General features: G+C 31.5%; 3 protein-coding genes across 3 annotated transcripts in view; all 3 read left to right on the top strand.

Moving 5' to 3' along the window:
* The first annotated feature begins 4237 nt into the window (after positions 1 to 4237).
* Positions 4238 to 6440, top strand: LOC136784776 (general transcription factor II-I repeat domain-containing protein 2A-like). Its single transcript, XM_066745666.1, has 8 exons — positions 4238 to 4663; positions 4715 to 4805; positions 4887 to 4970; positions 5077 to 5441; positions 5504 to 5565; positions 5985 to 6093; positions 6199 to 6242; positions 6299 to 6440. Exons 1-8 carry the CDS (start codon positions 4238 to 4240, stop codon positions 6438 to 6440), a joined length of 1323 nt encoding a protein of 440 aa, XP_066601763.1.
* Positions 6441 to 7215: 775 nt separating this feature from the next.
* Positions 7216 to 9409, top strand: LOC136784775 (SCAN domain-containing protein 3-like). Its single transcript, XM_066745665.1, has 5 exons — positions 7216 to 8085; positions 8197 to 8422; positions 8501 to 8843; positions 8894 to 9300; positions 9372 to 9409. The coding sequence occupies exons 1-5, from the start codon at positions 7216 to 7218 to the stop codon at positions 9407 to 9409; spliced, it is 1884 nt and encodes a 627-aa protein (XP_066601762.1).
* Positions 9410 to 14273: 4864 nt separating this feature from the next.
* The window catches only part of LOC136784771 (ATP-dependent RNA helicase SUV3 homolog, mitochondrial-like), a 154492-nt gene continuing 145326 nt past the window's right edge, over positions 14274 to 23439 (top strand). The window contains exon 1 of the mRNA XM_066745660.1: positions 14274 to 14409. Within this exon, the coding sequence (XP_066601757.1) occupies positions 14335 to 14409 (75 nt within the window). The 5' untranslated portion in view covers positions 14274 to 14334. The remainder of the gene's footprint in view (positions 14410 to 23439) is intronic.

The raw sequence follows: 23439 nt of genomic DNA, 5'->3' as shown, positions 1-23439 counted from the left end.
ACTACTTTAGCTGACTAATCGTAAGCTGTGCTGGGGTTCTGTAATTTCCCAGCGATGATTGTCGGTATCGCTAACTACCGATAGTTGTCGCTTGCAGTAACGAAAAGAGCGATTCTGTAACTTCCGTCTATATGGATTCAGTAACTAGTTATCGACAACTTTCGGTAATTGAATCGAGTTACCGAGAGATATTGCTAAGAGCGATTATGTAACACAAAGTTTTCGATAATTGTCGTTAAAAATGTCGGTCGCTACCGAATTCTATCATTAACTTAACGACGACCGTGATAGGCGTCGGTAGATGTTTACCGAGAAAGTAAATATAATGAATGTCACAAATATTTCTTAAATTAATATTTAGAAATCACAAAAAAGTACCTACAATAAATTTTCTTTATAAATTAAGGCTTACAGTAAAAATCGTAGGAAATAAAATTTAATATTTTTCCAATTTTTATATTTAAAAATAACTATATATATATATATACATATATGCAGAGGTTTTCCCTAAAATATAGAATTAATTGTATTATTTAACTATAGCACACAGGCACTAACTGTACATTGCCTGACTCAAAAAAATGTTAAAATATTAATCTTTAATACTTATTTTCATTAAAATATACTTACGTTTTAATACTTCTTTTAAATAAAATATGATAATTTTGCTATAGTATGAATTGCTATAGTCAAAATTGATATAGTCAAGTAACACAAAAATTCCTATTTCGTTTGGTATTAAATACACCAATATTATCAACTTCCCTAGAACCTTAACGAATTTTATCGTTATCGTACAAATATGAGTTGCACCGACTATTGTCGTAAAGCTAAAGTTACAGAATCGCTCATTCGTTAGCGCAAGCGATAACTGTCGGTAGTTAGCGATACCGACAGCTGTCGTTAAGGGGTTTAACCCACTTGAGGTCAAAAACACTCACAATATAATAGTTGATGTGGTATATATTATTTATTACGATTATTGTGAGTTTTTGGTAGAATGCGTCCAAGGAAAAGCAAAGGTTTATTAAAGTTATTCGTCGGATAAATTTTATATTAGTACCGTTGAACCTCTAGCGACATCTATCTCGGTCGTTGTTAAATTATAACGATATAATTAGTTTTCCTTTCAATAAAAAACTCAGTGAAATATCAATTCTCAGCTAAATGATTCGGTTTAGTACAATTTATAATAACTTCAATTGTTCATAACTCCGTCGCCTAACTAAGATTGAACTGAGAGTTTTTTTAAAAAGGAGAAAGGTACGTTTATTCGGTAGGAATCGGTAGGTTACCGACAGTACCGACATTACAAGCGACAGTCATTACTGACTCTGAGTTACAGAATCTCACTTAGCGATTTCTGTCGGTAACTGGACTTAACGATACCGAAAGTTGTCGCTAAGAGTTACAGAATCCCACTATTGAGTTTGGTAGCGTTGAACCTAGGGCAGGGCTCGGAATGGCTTGCAACTTTCGGCTGATTTCCAAGCTCTATCCCCTCCACCAAGTCACGTGGGCTCGCAGTCGCTGGTCGTAGCTGCGCGCGCAAGCCTAAGCCAAGTGCGGCGCACGTAATTATTATGGTTCAGATAAAACACGTGGCACCAAATTAATGTTTATCAGTAATAGTATTATTGCGTTTATGCTGAAAAAATTCCATATGAATAAAAATGTTACATTAGTATAAATTATGTACCATTTATAGGCTTAACGTCATTTTAAATATACTATTACAAAATAATATAAGCCGAAAGTGTTACACTAATGTAATTATTTGATTTTAATAAACATTAAATTTATTCGATCTACAGGGTTTTTCTCTAACAGCGGAACATAGGAGATTCGTGTTATTTGACTATAGTAAATTTTACTATAGTCAAATTACTGTTTTCCATTTAATTTAAATATTAAACGTAGTAACCAAGATTAATTGAGTAAAATGACATTTATAATGAATAATAAAAGCAATTAAACTAAAATAACCATTAAATTGTAACTATCTACGCTTTTATTAATTATAATAATGTGTAGTAAGTGCTTCATTGCTATAGTTAAATAACACAATCCTATGTTCCGCTGTTAGAGAAAAACTCTGTATAAAAGAATAGTAGTATGGCCCTGTGTATTGAATTTGTAACTATTAAAAGTACGCAAATTGCAGTATTATTTTCCATATTGTAGTTCTGCTGCTAAAATTAAATATGCGTACAAATACAATAATATTTACCATTTTTTTTACATGAAAGATATACCTGTACTTATATACCAATCTACTTTATTGATGTAGGCAGTTTCAATAATCAAATGACAGATTCTTAATAGATTTCCACATCACCCAGGAGGTACTTTTAATGATGCATCTTTTTTAAGTAGTATCCCCAGTAGGTTTAATCCACTGTAATTAACAACACGAGAAATTAAAAATTATTTTGGTTTATATGTTGTGATTGGAGGAACTATCAAAGAAGTATCTATCTCGCTGTGTTAGTCAAATATGTTCTCTTAAGAGTAGCCAAAGTGGAATCATTCATGGAAAATCGTAAATCATTTTTAACTTGTTTCAGTTTCGAAAGTGAACATATTCACGCAAATAGGTAGATTTAAACAGAAAAAATTTTGCGCCTAAAATTTCTGAAAAGACATAGAATTGCTTCTTAAAGTTGCAAGTATTTGGAGCAGATTCTTGAAGTAAATATTTACAGACGGCAATGTGAGGAATAGTATTAAATACTAAATCATGCCTAAACATACATTAAAATTTGCACCGAAGGAATTAACACGTCTGATCAATTGAGAAATAGACTGTTTTGACGTTTGCAATTAATAATTGACATTATGAAGGTAATTCGTTAAGCTATTGTTATTAAAGCTAATTCACAAGGAGAATGCATAATTTTTGTTCTATAAGAAATATTGAAACTTTCGCTGGTTTTTAATGATAAATAACACGCGATTTCATGAGAATGTGTACAACCGTACGCACACTAAGCAAATTCACACCTACATGTAATTTTAATTTGATATATCTAGTAAACTGCTAGAAGGAATGTTACTTTCATATAGTGTTTTGAAAAGCTCTTGATATAAGCTGAAAGAATATGTAATAAAAAATAGTAGGTTATTTAAAAAATTGGAGGTGACCTTCATATATTTTTCAAACACAATTTGAAAATCAAACTAATGATAACATTTATTGTCCCCTTTTGAACCATAAAACTTTTGTATGAAACATTTTTTGAAAAATTATTGGATTTCGAAATAATCAACTGGAAACTTTTGTAACGAACACCCTGTGTTGTTATTACACTCAGGAGGTTGACTAGAAGATTTAAATATTTTAGTATCGTTTTCAGTCTCCCAACGAACTTTTTCAGTATAAAAACAATATTATTGACATTGTCAAACATCAGCAATTGTTCGATACATGATTATTGCCGTTTAAAGTGTCAGAATAAACGGTCATTAGAACGGATTAGTCGATTAGGTCTCCGGTTGTGCGATTTTGTAATTTAGAGGTCGAAATAAATCTTCTCTTCTTTCTTTTGTTCATGAAAAATTGATTTCTTTTGAAAGCAAGTGATATCGATTTCTTCCTTGATTTTGCTCGTTTTGTGTTGTGAATTCTCTAATTTATTGACAGTTAAAGTGATAAAATGAGTGGAAATCAAAAATATAATCAGCGTTTCAACAGTTGCTGGGAAGACAAATTCTTCGCTTATATATCCAACACAACGGTATGTCTGATTTGCCATTATGAGCCATCCATAGTTTCTAAATTTACTATAGAAAAACATTATTTTTCAAAGCACATGTCGAAATATATTCATTCAATTTATAAAGATGATGAAAGACGAAATTTAATAGAAGGATTGAAATTAGTTCTTAAACAATATTCTGATGAATCTCCAAATTTGGATATTGCTGCCTAAACATCCTCATTTGTTCGTAAAGCTTCCTACGATATTTCTTTGCTTATTGCTCAACGTGGTAAGCCTTTTGTTGATGGCGAATTTATTAAATCGTGTCTTCTTAAAGCAGTAAATGCATTTGGAGGATCTTCGACGGTTGATGATGTTCTTCAAATTCCATTGAGCGATAAAATGGTTGCTTCCAGAGTGCAAGTAACAGCTGGTTCTATTGAAGAAAAATTGAAATTTCTGCTACAGTCGTGTGTATGTTTTTCATTGTGCCTCGAGACGAAAGTACTGACAACCGTCATGTCAGTCAATTAAGTATGTTTGTGCGCATTGTACAAGATGACTTTTCTTATACTGAAGAGTTATTATTTTTCTTCCCGTTACATGATACAACGACAGGCGCAGATATTTTTAGCGCGGTAGAAAACACTTTTGAAAAATTTAATATTAATTTTTCCAAGTTTTCGTGCAACGTCACGGATGGTGCACCGTCTATGTTAGGAACTAGAATAGGATTGGCTAGGCAGCTATTTCAAAGACATATAAAAGTTCCTTTAATCCATTGCATTATTCATCAAGAAGCATTATGTGGTAATGCAATAAAGATTACTGCTGCAATGAAAATGGTCACAAAAATTATAAATTTCATTAAAGGAGGATATATATCATTAACTCATCGTCAATTTAAATTATTTTTATCTGAGCATGATTCACTCTATAAGGATATACCTTTATATTCTGATGTTCGTTGGCTTAGTGCAGGGCAATGTTAAGAAAGGTTTTTCGCTTTAAAGAATGAAATAATGATGTTCTTGCAAAGTATAGCAATGACATCAGCAATGTATAATGAGTTCAAATCATTCTTAGAAGATATAGATTCTCTTCGTAAGCTAGCATTAATAACAGATGATCTTAACACCTTGAATTATAAATTGCAAACATAAAAACAATCTATTTCTCAATTAGTCAGTCATATCGATTCCTTCATAGCAAAATTAAATATGCTTATGCATAATTTAATACATAATAGCTTTTATCACTTTCCCGCATGTAAATATTTACTGGAAGAATCTGCTCCAAATACTTGCGACTTTAAGAAACACTTCTACATATATCCTTCAATCGATTATTGAAGAATTCACTACTCGTTTTAAAGATTTGCAAGCTCTTAGAAAGGATTTAATTTTATATGAAAATGTCTTCTTTGTACCTATTGAGGAGCAAAATGTAACCTTACGGGAAAAACTTTGCGACTTACAAAATGGTATTTCTTTGCATTATTTAAAAAATAAATTTCAGAACTCATTAGAAATTAAAACCTCGCCAAAAGAGAAATATCCTTTTCTAAGAAGTTTTGTGCTCAGGATATTTTCTATGTTTAGATCCACCTATTTGTGTGAATGTTCGTTTTCTAAAATGGAACAAATCAAGAATGATTTACGGTCTTCCATGAATGATTCCACTTTGACTGCTCTTATGAGAACATATTTAACTAACATCGAAATAGATACTTCTTCGTTAGTTCTTTCAGTCACAACATATAAACCAAATTAAGCTTTAACTTCTTTTGTTGTCAATTACAGTGGATTAGACCTATTGGGAATACCACTTACAAAAAAAATGCATCGTTAATAGTACCTCCTGGGTGATGTGGAAATCTGTTAAGAATCTGTCATTTGATTATTGAAACTGTCTACATCAATAAAGTAGATAGGAATATAAGTACAGGTATATCTTTCATGTAAAAAAAAATGGTAAATATTATTGTATTTGTACGCATATTTATTTTTAGCAGCAGAACTACAATATGGAAAATAATACTGCAATTTGCGTACTTTTAATAGTTACAAATTCAATACACAGGGCCATAGCACTATTCTTTTATAGATCGAATAAATTTAATGTTTATTAAAATCAACTAATTACAGTAGTGTAACACACTTTCGACTTATTATTTGGTAATACTATATAATATTTAGAATAACGTTGAGCCAATAAATGGTAAATTTTTTATACTATTGCTGATAAACAGTAATTTGGTCCCATGTGTTTTATTTGTTCCAGAATTGCGTGTGCCGCCCCTGGCTATGTTTTACGCGCCCAGCTACGACCAGCGACTGCGAGACCACGTGACTTGGTGGAGGGGATAGAGCTTGGAAATCAGCCGAAAGTTGCAAGCCGTTCCGAGCCCTGACCTAGGGCCTAGAGTGGCCCACACGTTTAGACAGTGCAATGTTTTACGAAATAAAATACTTGATATGATTGGTCGATTAATCAGATCTTGAAATTGACTAATCATATCAAGAATTCTGCTTATCACAGGTTAACACAGTGCAATCGGTGATTACATAAGAGTATGGCTGTATCGAAATAAACAGAATAATAGGAAAAGTAAAGCTGCCAGTCTTTTTCTCAAGTTTAAGGCAATGTCAAGTTCAGACAGTGATAATAGCCGAGGTGAAGCCTTGCAAAACAAATCAAAGGTTACAACAAAATCTCACAGGGCTCAGGTTAATATAAAGATCTATATATTATTACACTTACAGTCACCGGCATGGCGGCAATGGCGGCATATGGCGTCCCTTCCAAATACAAGAGAATCGGTATCCCTCATAAGCATATGGTAGCAGTAAGTAGCGGTTTTCTTGCATTTCGAGGGTACAGCATACAGGGTCTTTTCCTAACAGCGGAGCATAGGAGATTCGTGTTAGTTGACTATAGCACTCGGAATGATGGAATCTGAGAGCGCTGATTGGTCAATATTGCGTAGTACTAACATATAATAGGCCGTTACCAATAGTTGAATACGAAAAATGAGATTCATCCGCCATTTTGGTGTGGAGAAATGTTTACATGCTGATCGTAGCAGAAAGAGGTGTAAAATGGAAAAATGTCAAATGTTGTCGTTACTAAAGTAAAAATTGAATACTTTGAATGAAAATGAAGAATATTCGTACTTTTCATTCATTATTTTCAATTTTTACTTTAGTAACCTTACCATTTGACATTTCTCCATTTTACACCTCTTTCTGCTAAGATTAGCATGTAAACATTTCTCCACACCAATATGGCGGATGAATCTCATATTTTGTATCCAACTATTGGTAACGGCTTGTTATCAGTTGGTACTACGTAATATTGACCAATCAGGGCTCTCAGATTCGATCATTTCGAGTGCTATAGTCAACTAACACGAATCTCCTATGCTCCGCTATTAGGAAAAGACCCTGTATATGCCGTTAGTGTACTAATATTTTACTAGTATTTAATTTTTTAGAAATTTAAAACTTAATGGATGGAGCAATCACAATCTATATCATGGCTTCGACCTAAAGTTAATAACAAATTTAAGGCTAAATGCATTTTGTGTAATGTTGAATTTGTAAGCGAATTGTCTATAATTAAGAAACATTTCAACTCAAATAGACACAAAAGCCATGCCAAAAGTCAAGCAGGATCATGTACAGAAATTTTAGAGAAGTTTATGAAATCAGCTAATATAAGTACATCTCATAATCGTCAAGTCGAAGAAGCAGAGTTGAAACTTTGTGGCTTTTTGGTAGAACACAATTTGTCATTTCTTTCTATGGATCATCTAAGTGGCCTTCAAGCTCAGTTATATCCAGATTCAAAAATTGCTTGTGACATAGTTATACGTAGAACAAAGGCAAAAGCTATTGTTTGTAATGTGCTTGCAGTAAGTCATAAAAAAGACTTGGCAAATAAGTTACAAAAAACAAAATTCAGCATATTGTGTGATGAATTGACTGATATTGCTGCCCAAAAAACAATTTGTATTGTGGTTAAATATTTTGATGCAGAATTGGGTAAAATAAACACTTTTTTATGGGAACTTATATCACTTTTTAACGAAAAGGAGGAAGCAAACCCAGAGGCTACTGCAAAACATTTATTTTCCAAAATTATGATCTCTTTCCAGGAATTAAATATTTCTGTTGAAAATATAATAGGCTTTGGATCGGACACGTGCAATGTGATGATGGTTACAGTAAATTCTGTAGCATCTCGAATGAAAAACTGTTGTTCAGGCATAATTGTGCTAAAATGTATTTGTCATTCTCTTCACCTTTGTGCTAGCGAATCCTGTAAAACGTTACCTAGAGGAATTGAAGACTTAGTTAGAAATATATACAAATTTTTTAAAGTAATGTTTTTACCTTAAAAAAGAGTTAAATTATCTTAAACGATTCTTGATGTTAAAATAATTTTGTTTTGTGTAGACAACATATTTTAAATATTGTTTCTGTTTTTTTAGCACAGCTGCAAGCGTCAATGCGAATTTAAACAGGTTCAGAAGTTTACGAATGTTGAAATTCACAAAATTGTACACCCATCACAAACAAGATGGCTTTCAGTGGCAGCAATAGTCAGAAGAATTTTAGAACAATGGCCTGGATTAAAACTTTTTTTTCATGAGAAATGGATTCAAGAGCGTTTATTGGCAACTGAGCAAATTTATAGCAGCTTAAACGATCCATTTTGTAAACTTTATTATTTATTTTTAAATTTTATGCTACCAAAAATCACACAGATGAATGCATATTTTTAAACGGAAAAAGTTATTATTTTTAATGTGCATAGTTTAATGGTCAATTCGTATAAAGAATTATTATTATATTATATACAAAGATCTTACATATATCAAAATGCATTAGGGACTATAGATCCACAAAATGAGACATATTTTATTCCGAAAAATCAGATTTATTTGGAGATCGATGTTATAAATGAAATGAAAAAACCCGATATTTTAAGCAGGACGGATTTGATAGAACACTTTTATATCCGCTGTCAACAAGTTTTGAGCACCCTTTGTACGAAATTAAGAATAGATATGATTTTTCTGATGAAATTCTATCCAGAATTCATATATTCGCCCCTAAAAATGCATTGTCTCATCAGGTTAGAGAACAATATTCTACTTTATCGGATTTTTTTCATTTTTTATCCAGGTTTTATGACTCTAAAAAGGCACAAAGTATTGACGACCAGTGGAGATTACTGCCTTGTTATATATTTGATAAAATAGATATAAACTTCAATGATGAAATAGATCTTTTTTGGGGCAAATTGTTTCACTATGTTGATGAAATGGGAAATAATGTCTTCCAAGACTTAGCAAATTTCATTTTAAATATTTTATGTCTGCCACATTCTAATGCATCTTGTGAAAGAATTTTTAGCAAAGTTAATTTGATTAAAACTAAAAGCAGGAACAGGCTTATAACTAAAACAATAAATGGCTGTCTTCTTGCAAACCGAGCTGTTAATAAGGGTGGTAATTGTTTAAAAGCGTGTGTAACAGAAGATATGCTATCTAGAATGAACGCAAAACATGTGTATGGCCAAACGGGCGAAGGTGAAGGTTACCCAGGGAGTAATGATACCATTATAGCACATGCTTCTGATATTTCTGCTTTATTGATAAAGATGTCGAATATTATATTGATGATTTAGATGAAATATGATTATAACATTTATATATAAGAGATATATGTGTTTTGGTTATAAATAAAGTTTAATATACGTTCATTTCTACTATTCTATTCCTTTTTTTATCTATAATTTTGAAATTTACAAAATTTTAGGTTGTGGGAACTATATTTTCTTGCTATAATGTAGTATATCACACATATAAATTTAATATATAAAATACATTGTGAAGTTAGTTGATACGTAAAGGAATCGATTTCCTGCATTGTACGGTAAAAGTGACAAAGATACGGTAATTTTAGACAGTTGGTAAGGTAAACGTTCTTACTACTCATGGCAACACTGTTTCCATTAAAAACAGCCGGTAGAAATGTCACAAGAAAATTAAATCCTAAAACATTAATTTCTTCAGTTGTCGTGAATTTTAAGTTCATATATATATATATATATATATATTTGAATAAAAAAAATTTTTTCAACAAGAAAAAGCCCAGCCATACGATTTTCAAAAAATCGATGTGATCTTTTTTTGCATGATTTTCCAGTTAAACTTTTTGAGAATCTGTGCAAAATTTAAGGAGTGAAGGTCAAGTAAAAGGCAATTTTGATGTGTTTTCATTTTGAGTAAATGTAATAAATAAATTTTTAACAAATTTATTGAATTTTTATAGTTTTTTTATAATTATAGTATTTTTTGGAAACAAATGTTTGAAAATAGCGATGAAGTAGTTAGTTATTTGAAATCATCCTTTTGATTTTACGACGTGGGTCGTTCAGGTTATTAATATTATAAGAAATTCAAATTTGAGCACGGCTATTTTACATCGTTTAGTGTTTTACTTAAAATAACGATTTGCGTAAAAATTAGCAAGAACAAATGACCTAATCTTTTATACAAAACCTTATCAATTATAGAGTTTTGGGTGACCAATCATGAGTCCGGAGTCCGATTTATGAAATTGAAAGTGGTGAATCCAACATAGTAGCCAGTGAAACCAATCTGATTATAAACGGATACCCTCCCCCCACCTTTAACTTCATAACTCATATAACTCTATCCCACAAACAACTAACTTCACCTGTAATAAATGGCGGCAATTTCATAAAACGTCTAGCGTAAACATTACATATAGCCAAATATTCAAGTAAGAAAAATGAGTGAAATCCAAATGTTAGGCTAGTATTTATTTTTACTGTTGCAAGAATTAAAATTTCGAGCAAAAAAATAGTAACACAAAAATTTTACTTGCCGGGCTCATAATGTTCATACTTAAGTCGCTATCTTACAATACAATCATTGCTTCTCGTAATTTCAAAAGGTGTCTATTTAATCCCATTGCATACAACAGGCTCGTTAAGTAATTTTTTTGTGTAACTCTTTTTTTTCTCGAAATTTTAACTTTTGCCACAGTAAAAATAAATATTGGCCTAACATTTGGATTTCACTAATTTGTTTAATTGGAATATTTTAGTTTACTATATTATTTACGCCAGACGATTTATATACTTGCTGCCTTTTTTTTACAGGCATAGCTTGTTTTTTGTGGGATATATATATTAGGGTGGGTCGAAAAATTAATTTTGTCTCAGATCAAAATGGAATACCACGGAAAAGTTGCTTTGTTTGTTTAGTAATATGCCTGCAAAATGTGAGCTACGTCCGTCTTTATCTTCTGTTCTGTCCAGTAGTTTGAAATTTTCGATATTTTGTGTAATATTTTTAAAAATTCCTTAAAATAATTGATAAGTTCAATATAGTTTTTTTGAAATATAATTGAATCTTAACCACTATTATACAGCCATAATGCTTCTTTGTTAGCTTGCATTTGTTGTTAAGTATTATTTCAATTAAGTACTTAATAATAATCATTACCATACTATATTAAAAATACACTTATAATTATAGGAATTTTCGTTGCTGATTAACATGTGCGTAGAGATAAGATAAGTAATAGTAATTTAGTAATTAACGTTTTTATACATATTTTTCGCCACATGCAAACATTTGATTAATATTATGGAAGCTCTTTATTTAAAAATCCGGTAGAATTAATTAAAATTAAAGAGAAAATACAAACAGGAGATCAAATTAAATCTTGTCGCGCTATTTAGTGTTATTAGATGATCGTTGGGTTTTCGACACTAACAAGCAAATACGCTTCTCATTCTTGAAATAACTGCCAGTCGATGATACTTAAAATTTTATTCTTAATTAAAAACTTCTATAAAGTTAAAATAATCCCTTAAACAGAGAAAAATAAAATAGCGCTTTCTAATATATTTTATGGTAACTTTAGGAAACATCAAGAATTTTCATAATTATTATAAGACGAATATTGTACATTTTACTAAACATTTTAAATTTTCCGACCATTATTATGCCTGGTACTACTATATATCAGTTATTAACAAAATCCTTGATGTGTCCTAAAGTTACTAAAAAATATATTAGAAAGCGTTATTTTTTTTCTGTTTAAGGAATTATTTTAACTTTGTAGAAGATTTTAATTAAGAATAAAATTTTAAGTATCATCGACTGGCAGTTATTTCAAAAATGAGAAGCGTACTTGCTTGTTAGTGTCGAAAACCCAACGCTCATCTCTCTCATAACACTAATTAGCGCGACAAGATTTAATTTGATCTCCTGTTTGTATTTTCTCTTTAATTATAATTGAATCTACCGGATTTTTAAATAAAGAGCTTCCATAATATTAATCAAATCTTTGCATGTGGCGAAAAATATGTATAAAAGCGTTAACTACCAAATTACTATTACTTATCTTATCTCTATGCACATGTTAATCAGCAACGAAAATTCCTATAAGTATAAGTTTATTTTTAATATAGTATGGTAATGATTTTGTTTAAGAACTTAATTGAAATAATGCTTAGCAACAAATGCAAGTTAATAAAGAAGCATTATGGCTGTATAATAGTGGGTAAGATTCAATTATATTTCAAAAAATCTATATTGAACTTATCAATTATTTTAAGGAATTTTTAAAATTATTACACAAAATATCGAAAATTTCAAACTGCTGGACCGAACAGAAGATAAAGACGGACGTAGCTAAAATTTTGCAGGCATATTACTAAACAAACAAAGCAACTTTTCCGTGGTATTCCATTTTGATCTGAGACAAAATTAATTTTTCGACCCACCCTAATATATAGGCCGTGTTTAAAAATTCACTGGCAGTATAGTCAGTACTGTTATTTCTATAAGATGTGTGACATAAAATGTAGAAATTTCAGTATCAGTAGTATTGGCAATGAATTTTGAAACACGGTCATAGCTAAAAGAGTATGAGATCTCTGGATTGCATGAACCGATTTTGATGTCCATGGGCTCAAATGAAAACTTTTTCAAAACCATTTTAAGAAAAGCTTTAGCTAAATCATGAGAATGGATCTTTCATGAAGATAAATCAGTTTGTAAATTGGAATGGCCAAACTTGCTGTATCAGTTACATGGTAGTACTCGGCGGTATGTATTTGCCGTCGAGACACTGCCGTATCTCTTGATATTGACTTAGACGTCAAAGTGGGGGGGGGGGGGGGGTGGGTGTCGTTTAGACCTAGACTGACTTCTCTGATGGCGCGGCTCCAAATTAAAGAGAATACTATCTTTAAGATGTGTAATTCAATTCCATATGTGACACTTAAATGACTATTTTTTGTTTTTTTTAAACTAATATTTTATTACCTATTAATTGTTTTGATTTACTTTGTAAGCTTTGTGGGCCTTACCATACGGCTACCGTAATTTTTATTAGTTTCCCTATTCTTGCAAATTTCTCAAAATGGAACAGTTTTGAGTTCCGAACATATACTTGGGTACAATTAAAAAATTAGTCTAAAAACGCAACGTATGGTCACTTTAGTGTTACCTCGTTTCTGAAATTATCACACAAAACCATATTTTAAGTAAAACTACATAAAAAAGAAGAATAGATCTTTAATATTATAATAAAACGTACAACAAGGTTTACAAAAATATGTTACCAGCGTGTAAAATCTACCGCAGCCAGGTCAAGGAATATTCTGTGATTTTGATAATGTATTACGACCTAATAATAGAGGTGAGAATGTCTGTAATGGATACCGTTATTGCCTAATAATCACCATATTGAATCCGCCAATTTAAATTTTTAGTTTTAAAAATTTATTTGTCAATAGTGACCAAAATACAAACACATACCGTATATGATACGAATTTGTAATAGAACAACAATGTTAGTAATTTTAAGGCACTAAATTCATTCATCTACTTCGAATTTCATAAGTTTGACTCTGGATCCATAATTATCACCCCAAATGACACATAGGGTACCACGTTTCATGCAATTTTGTTGAAATTAGCAGTTATTCGTGATGGCCGTATATGAATCATTACCACTTAACTTGTTAAGCATACTTATCCGTTTTGTACAAAGCTAAATTTACCAAAACCTATTAAAAAATAAAAATTTCCTGAAAGTTGTTTTAAGAAACGAAAATTTTTCCTTTAAAAATATTTGAAATATAAAACATTTGTTTAATTTTTTAATAATCAGTTAGCTTTGTGTAAGGGCCATTAGGATAAAGAAGGTATGTTAAAATTTTCCATTTGATTGGATGAACATTGTAGATGCTACATTGCCCGTCCCTCGAAATTTTACATTTTCAGAACTAAATGCATTTTTACTTAGTAAATTGAATTAGGCCTTTGGAAAAGCATTCTTAATGTGACAAATAATCATTTTATTTTTTTATATGTTACTTGACATTCACCCCTTAAAAGTAATTATAAATAGAATAAATGAAGCTGTCCATTACTTTACATTAAATAAGTATTATTATGTATAGAAATGATTTTTATATATGACCTAATAGTTCGAATTTTTCATTTAGGCATATCCGTAGGATTATTTTTTATTCGCTTACCAGACTAGAAGCGAATGAAAAGGGTGAACGAGAAATGAAAGAAATTTCGGTATCATCTGCTTTACAAATAGCAGGTCGTGCTGGACGTTATGGTACTCAGTGGGATAAGGTAAGTTATAGACTAAATTTTTTTTGTTTGATTATCAATATTTAAATTTTGTTTCTTGTACCTTTCCTGCCATTCATATATTTTTTAGAAAAAGAAATTCGAGGTATAGCCGCTTAAAAAAATAATATGCTTTTCAAAATGCTTCCTTTTACTCTGAGGGAGTCATAGACCACTGTACCTAGTCTTATTCTCTTCGTAAGGATTTCTTTTTTAGAATATTGAAATGGTTTATAGAAATTTTTTTATTCAATATCCAAACATTAACCATTAGCTGCCACACTGGGGCATTACCGATCCTATCATATAAAAATGGTATTGCTAAGCTGCTATTGACGTTATTAACTTGAAAAAAAGTTTCTGATTATCGTGAGATATTCTTTTAATAGAAACTGTTGGCATATACACACAAAAAGTTTATGCAGTATATAAAAGAAATTGTTAAAGTGAAAAAAAAGCTAAAAATGAACATTTTCAAGTAAAACAATCATAACTTTTCCAGTTTTTAATATTAGTAGCCAAAAATGGAAGGAATACTCTTAAAATGCATATTATATAAAAAAAGGTCATTTAGTAGTCAATACTGAAAAACAAATTATTTTTAACTTTAAACTGATACATTTGTAGCAATAAATAATTTGAAATTTTACTGCGTATTCATCATAGGTTTTAAACTTAAAACGTCCCTATTTATTTGGCCAAAAGTGTTAAAATTAAACTTGATGACGGCTGGGGTCAAATTTACCTCATAGTGGCAGCTAAGGGTTAAAAAAAATGAAAAAATTATATGTTTGTTCCTAATAGCTTTTTTAATACGAAACTTTTGAGATTGTTCTGTCTATAAATCAATTTCGAACATTTTTTAACGAATTTAAAAAGAGAAGCCCCCTACAATCTTCTAGGACCAAGACAACTTTTTTTTTCTTTTTTCAATTAATTTAACAAAGCGTATTTTTGATCCTACCGAGTTACCATTAATCGTCAATAATGTTCAATATCTAAATTTAAAAAATAATGGAGGTTCAATTCATTAACCGTAACTATTCATAATTATTTTCCGAAATTATACGTCGAAGCACGCTCTGCGCTGGCTACGTTAGGCATCATGTTAAGGATGAACCTTTCTGATCTCTGGCGTAATATTGCTAACGCGCTTCAGATTGCTTGAAAACTGTTTAAATATTATCGTTTATTTGATGTCCAAAAATCCTTTTATACTTTATCTAAGGGCCATTCCACGTCAAAATGCACAGATTTCGGAGTACAACGCCAATTTTTTTAAATACATGTCAATATATAAGGAAATACAAGACTTCTGGCGCTTATTACAGTGAAAAATCTTTTTTTGATCCGAAGATACGAGCTGTCAGAATTTGCATTTTTTTGGTTTTCGGTAAAAACACGTTATCTTTGCAAATTCATATCACCTAGACAAATTAAGATAGAAGACTCTGTCTGGAACCAATATACTTAAAAAGATGAATATTTTATTAGAAAAATAAAAAAAATACTTTGTTTTATATTGTTAACACTGTTAGTAATTAAAATAAATATTTGAATTAACAAATGTTTTCATGCTCTGACAATTATAAAAAAAATCAGGAATGTTCCTTGGAATGTCTTCTATAGAGAAAAAAAATAAAACGCGTATAATCTCTTGGTGCTCATAGTGAAAGAAAAAGATTATATCACGACGCACACAGCCAGAAGCGTAAAATTCTATCAATCTACGAATTAGATGAGTAAATAACATATTTAATTTCTTTATGTTCTTATTACTATTATTAATTAACAATATATTTGTTATTATTCTAATTTATAAGCAGTCATCATTTAATTACATAATCATGCGAAATAAGGAATTTCGATATGCCAAGGAATATAAAAATTATAGGTTAGGCTAATTGATATTTACATATTTTATTAAATTATAACAGAAGAAAGCATTATGATTATGAAACTGTTATATGGAAAAATTTAATAAGCTTTTACAATTTGTAACAAGGCAAATTCTCTTGCCTTAATACATAATTTGTTTCTGATTTTAAAACGCCGCGCTTAAATGAAGTTGCTCTCGATCTCGGGTGGCGGCGCTGTGCACGCGTGCACGGCTACCGCTAGGGGGGTGACACTCTCATAGGGGCGAAGTGGGGCAGCGTTATAGTTCCTCAAAAAATCTAAGAGTTCCTAGGTGGCGCTGGTGTCGCTACTTTGATAGAGTTCCTCCTAGAGGAACTCTACCGTGCACGCGTGCACAGCGCCGCCACCCGGGATCGAGAGCAACTTCATTTAAGCGCGGCGTTTTAAAATCAGAAACAAATTATGTATCAAGGTAAGAGAATTTGCCTTTGTACAAATTGTAAAAGTTTATTAAACTTTTCCATATAACAGTTTCATAATCATAATACTTTCTTCTGTTATAATTTAATAAAATATGTAAATATCAATTAGCCTAACCTATAATTTTTATATTCCTTGTCATATCGAAATTCCTTATTTCGCATGATTATGTAATTAAATGATGACTGCTTATAAAATAGAATAATAACAAATATATAGTTAATTAATAATAGTAATAAGAACATAAAGAAATTAAATATGTTATTTATTCATCTAATTCGTAGATTGATAGAATTTTACGTTTCTGGCTGTGTGCGTCGTGATATAATCTTTTTTCTTTCACTATGAGCACCAAGAGAGTATACGCGTTTTATTCTTTCTCTCTTTAGAGAACATTCCAAGAAATATTCCTGATGGTTTTTTATAATTGACAGAGCATGAACACATTTGTTAATTCAAATATTTATTTTATTTGCTAACAGTGTTAACTATTTAAAACAAACTATTATTTTTATTTTTCTAATAAAATATAGATCTTTTTGAGAATATTGGTTTCCGCCAGAGTCTTCTATCTTAATTTGTCTAGGAGATATGTTTTTTCAAAGATAACGTATTTTTACCTAAAACAACAAAAAAGCAAATTCTAACAGCTCGTATTTCCGAATCAAAAAATAATTTTTCGCTGTAATATGCGCCAAAAGTCTTGTATTTTCTTATTCTTTAACATATATTAAACAAAATCGGTGTTGTCCTCCGAAATCTGCGTTTTGACGTGAAATGGTCCCTAAAGTAATTCGACGATATACAGTCAGTCACGAAAATATTCGGACAGTACTTTAATTTCTAATATTTTACTTGGTACTTTTGAATGGTTATATAATAAAGGGAGACAAATTGCTTTATATTGCAGGAATGTATTTAGTTAACAAAAATATAAGAAGCTTATTTATAATAACTTAATTATATCAATAACATAAATTTAACGAAAAATTACCTATATTTCATCTCACCAAAATATTCGGACAGCAAATAAAATTTAAATAAAAAATGAAATATATGAAATATCATTAGGTATTTTAATGCTTAGTAGGATATCCGTTGCAACGTTATTCCGCCAGTGTGAAGAGCCACTCACACTACGGGTTTTCCATTACCTTCGCCTGTCCTTATTCATCGTTAACAGGGCGCCAGTTGGTCGGTTGAGTGGTCAAAAACCCTACGTTATCATTGGAATCCTTCGACTCCATTCTTTATGCATCTTATACAGCCCTGCAGCCATGCATTTGGACGGTAGCGATTGCCAGGGTCGCTCAGTGTGCTAGGTCGTGGAGAGAGGGGAAGGTTCCGTACGGAAGTCCGAGCCTCGCAGACCTACATGCTGAGGAGCATATATTTCTCTTTCACCACCCACGCATAGGTGGTGGTGAGGGGTGCGGGAACCTGCGGTAACATTGCCAAGCATGGAGCCTGCCAAGGACGGTCCACCAAGGAGTCAATGTTCTTCGTCCTTCCAGCCAATAGCGCAAGCCTATGGGATTACGGAGGGCACCGGGACACATTCCAACGGGCTAACTACGCCCCTGCACAACCCACTATGCATTGGCCGGTATCCAGTCGTGACGTACGTGCAGGCTGGCCTATAGCACACGCCTCACGTACGCGAGCCGACCCATGGCTGTCTGAGTGCCGCGTCACGCGCTCACCAGCACGCACGGACACATCAGCACAGTCCCATGGTCGCGTTCCGACTGACTGCTATGGCAGTCTGCGCACGACATTCGCGCAGCCTGCTTGACGCGCGTAACCAGCGTTCAAGCCAGACTCGATGTTCTATTTCCCCTCCTCGTGGGGACTTATAGACACTGTCATTCCTTTAGGACTCCCCGAGGCCGCTTCTCCTGATCTAAGGTTGCCTGGGTTGCTTGGCACGGCCCTGCCTTACTTCCCAGGACAACCTGGACATCGCTTTATGAATCGCCGATCTTTTCATTCGGGTCTCTGTCATTTAACGGGGTCTATCCTTCACGTTCACTATAATGTACTCGTGAGCCTATCTCACGAGTTGGTAACGTAGGGATTAATAATATACAATGTTCGGTAGCTTTTACGTTCTTTATTCGGTATTTCGGATGCGTAACGGAGAACTTCGTTACACTGTTTTGCTTAATAAAATGTTGTAAGCGATCAAGCTTATTACAAATAATTACGCTATACTGTCCTGTCCTCTAGATCAATGGTAGTAACGCCAGTTGCTCGATTCATCACAGATTTTAAAGTTACCGCTCAAATCCCCTCCGTAGTTTAGGAGGCGGTACTGTATATGCTAGGTGGTGGCGCTATATCTCCAAGAAGCCATTACCCTTTTTTGTGCGATTCAGAAAATTTGGTTTAGCAACAAGTGGTGTAAAACTGAATAGTATATCTATAACGTAGGATGAGTTTGTCAACTGAAGAAGAAGACAATTCAAGCAGGGATTGCAGAAGTCAGGAAGCAGATTCACCTGGAAGTTTTTTGCGGAAGCTAAAAAGGTTAGAAGAAAAATTCAAACTAACGAGTCGGCGTCGCTAGCGTCGGCCATGTTCAAAGCTAGACCCTTTGCACACTCGTAAAGACAACATAAAAAATGGCGAGCGTGTCGCAGTGGAAAATAATCCCAGACTAACGTTACATCGACCTAAAAAACGGAAAAAACATACCGTTGCTGATAAAGAGAATGATGAACGTATAGCAAAAAAGTATAGTGGAATGTCTCATTCGAAATCTACGAAACAGACATGCTCGACGAATATACGAGAAATCCACGAGTCCGACAGAGGGGATTGCGAGCGTTATCTAAAAGCAACGTCACATTCCAGTCGAAAGAATTCGTGATCAAGTGAAGCATCATCTCAAACAGTCGAAATTAGTGAAATTAGCGATGATCCATCAATTTCAAAGGAACAAATTGGAAACGTAGAATCGACCGAAATCGCAGATGTAGTTCAATTAGATGCTTCAACTTTGGAACTGTTGGGTGCAGTGCTGTTAGATTGTGACGGAATTGTCTCCCCACCACGCTTACCGTAGTGTCACTAACACACAGTCAGCCGGTAGTAACGGTGAGCCATCCCCACTCATCCCGCTACTCGCTAGTCACGCACACCATTACAGCGATGCGTGCGTGTCTCGGCTGCCTTCGCTGGATCTCGGTCGGGTTCGGCACAGTTGTAGAGCGAGAGAGAGAGTGGTATAGTTTTCTCGACCCTCTCACTCGCTCCCGATCTTGACTCTTTTACTCTCTTTAACGGAGGAAGCGCGCTGCGCGACGAAATCCTTTTCAGCCAACTCAGCGAGCTTGGCCAAAGGGAATTTCTTTTCGAATGGTTTTACTTTCTCAGCTTTTTTTATAATTGTAACACATTATAATTTGTAAATAGTGCAGAAGGTGTCAATTGTAATGTAACATGCTTTCTAGTGTCGATTATAACATGTTACTAATGACATCGTATTGTTAGCAATATTTTTATTTACTCGTTTAAAATTATAAATTAAATCCTGGATGCAAATTTTTTTAATTTTTCGTAAAACAAGTCCTATTGGAAATATTCCGATAGGAAAACGTCTCGCTCTTGCTCAACTATACTGGGCAGCTGTATATATATACTATATATATATATATATATATATATATATATATATATATGATATGAAACGCAATATATATTTCATATAAAACGAAATATATGAATACTATAAGTATCACAGAAACGCATCAAATTATAAATATTACTGGAATATTTAGCTAATATTTTTCGTAAAATTAATATGAATCATAGGGAACATGTATATGTCAGTTAAAGCGCTAATACAGACGAATAAATCGTTATTAACTTTATGCGTTCATTAAAATGACAAAAGAAATGAAAGTGACAAAAATATAGATAACAGCATAACTTTGTATTGAGTAATAAAATAGAATGATTTTTCATATCATTCAATAACTCAGCTGTAAACAACGTATGTCTATCATAAACAGTTTTTATGTTATATAATCCTAATTGCAATAGTTCCCATATGTTACAACTTTCAAATGGATATTTCAAATTAAATACCTTTAACACTTTAAAACATTTATCCAGTGCTTCAAGGACAGAATCCATTTTGTATAATATTTCATCAACCAGAATAAACATTGATTCTATTTCATTCAGTGTGCATCCAACTATGATAATGAAGGATTGAACAGTTACCCCTAATTTTTGCACTGATTCCTTCCTTTTTTGTAATTTGTTATGTATACATATCACCTCTGATACCTATAAGAATACATATACATAATTGTAAATACTGAGACGAATAAGCTATAGTAAGAAAAGACAATAGTTTTTTACTTTAATTTACAAAAAATGAAATGATTATTGCCGAATGCTGCAAATACCAATAAAAACTAACTATCACAAAAGAGCTTAATTTTTTAATACAATGATATAATTAATTATTGTAATATTATTAATATTTTAGCACAATCAATACAATTAATTTTAATGTACCTCAGAAATTCAGTATTTCCTATATACTTCACGTAATAAAGAGATAGGTATAATATGAAATTTATTGGAAAATTGGAACTTAAGATATAGAAGAAAATAACATTCACACTACTAGTAGACTATTGTTTATTTTTTTATTTGGAAATCAAAAGTATTTAAAATAATTTATTTCCTAGAAAATTGTTTGTATTTTACTAAAATTAACTTACATTATAACGTGAAGGATTAGGCTGCTTTTGCTGCCGTAGATTGTAAGCTTCCAACGTTCCTTTCCTATAAAAATCCTCTCTCTAGGTGGCATTTAAGTGTGGTAGTAACAATAAATTTATAGCTACTTCACTATCTATAACAATAAACATATATTGCTACATTAATTATTTAATCAAGTAGATATATTAAGAAAATATATTGAAATTAACATAAAACATCCCCTTACCTTCGTTTAAATCATCGAGGGTTAGTATGGATTCCAAAGACGTGGCATTATCATCTTATTTAGGTATTTGTTTGACAGATTTAATTTTTTAGCTCTTTTCAAATGTTAATATGTAATTTGAAATGTTTAAGCACTCAAAGTCTAATGAAATTAACGAATGACTCGTTGGCTGCTTTAATATAGGACAATTTTTAAAAATATTAGAAATATTTTTGTCTTCATAATTTTTCACTTTTTTGTCGTAATTTAAATGTATTTTTCCATTTCTCAACCACAATTTCTCATGGCATAATGTTTCTTTGCAACCAAGTTTTACACCCCAGTACATTTGAATCTTCTGAAATAATGTTATTTAATACATTATATAATTTATTAAAACAATTCCTTTTTACTTAAAAATACTTAAATAGGGTGAGATAAATTAGTAATTTTTATCAGATCTATAATTACAAATATATTTAAAGTAATTAGTGAGTAGGTTGTAAAAATGATTATTTACCTTCAGATAAACTTGGTGAATCATCTAATTCAACTAATTCATTGCTACTGCTTGAATTTAATAGTTTTAGATCGTGTGCAAACTATTTCTGTACTTGCTTAATAATTTGGCTCTAGCTGTGATTGATTTATTTATTTTTTAAAGATGCACTTTTACAGGTGGTACATAATATATATTTACATCCTCTGAAGGAAAGACATTAACAATTTTTTTTGCCAACTGACACAAAACCTTATTTGTTAACCTGTAAGTAAATTTTAAGTTCTCATGAATAAATTTATAAACTATTTTAACTAAAATATATATAAGGTTCTCAAGTTTGCTTAATTAATGCAATATTAATTACATGAACAGTCATTATCATACAGATAACTCTACCAACCTTTTCGAAATTTTCAAAATTTCTGATTTACGATATCAACAATGATATTTCTATTTTTACTTGTAAAATATAGTTGCTTCTTATAACTTATTAAAATACCTCTTCCCTTTAGAGTTTTTCTCAAGATTTGTTCAATATTTATTGTACTCAAACAGAATTGTTCAATACTGATGAAACAGTCTTGTTTTCTATATTATTATCAGTATTTTCTTTTTCAAGTAGTTCGTCCTCACTTTTCTCTTCTATTTCTTTCTCAATTCTTTCTATCTATTTTTAAAGAAAATTGTAAGGTAATAATGTTACGAATTTTACAAACAATTTGTTTATATAGTTTTCCGCTTCAATAAATAGTATTCCATGGAGGGCTTACTTACCAATGTTAAATCTGAAATTTCTTTATATTTTTCAAGAAATTTAACTCTCTCTCCAATATTCGCGCGGAATAAGCTCCTTTATTAATCCTAAGTGTAGTCTTTTGAATATATATTCATTTATTTCATGTTCTATAAGTTCTAAAAAATGATATATACATTATCAAGGAAACCATACTTCATAGGAAAAGTATAGTAAACAAAAGAATATATTAAGACAAATTCTACAATTGTGCTGAAATGAGAATTGTAACAAAGGACTAAATAAAATCATTATTTGTACTGTTTGTATATATTTCGCAAATTATAAAATTTTATGTATATTGAATAGACTTTCAAACTATAAAATTTTATTCTTTTTGTGTAACATAAACAAGTAAATGCTATTTTAGGATACGTATGGTTTCAGGCGTCTCAGAACATTTATAATATCTCAAAAGTTAATTAAATATTCTTTACATTTATTAGCTGCAAT

Source organism: Prorops nasuta, unplaced genomic scaffold (assembly GCF_024137725.1).
Source record: "Prorops nasuta isolate Cenicafe-Biocafe unplaced genomic scaffold, Cenicafe_Pnas_1.2 PNAS00071, whole genome shotgun sequence".
Classification (NCBI taxonomy): domain Eukaryota; kingdom Metazoa; phylum Arthropoda; class Insecta; order Hymenoptera; family Bethylidae; genus Prorops; species Prorops nasuta.
The sequence above is the reverse complement of the archived record's forward strand: the minus strand, read 5'-3'. Positions and strand labels throughout refer to the sequence as shown.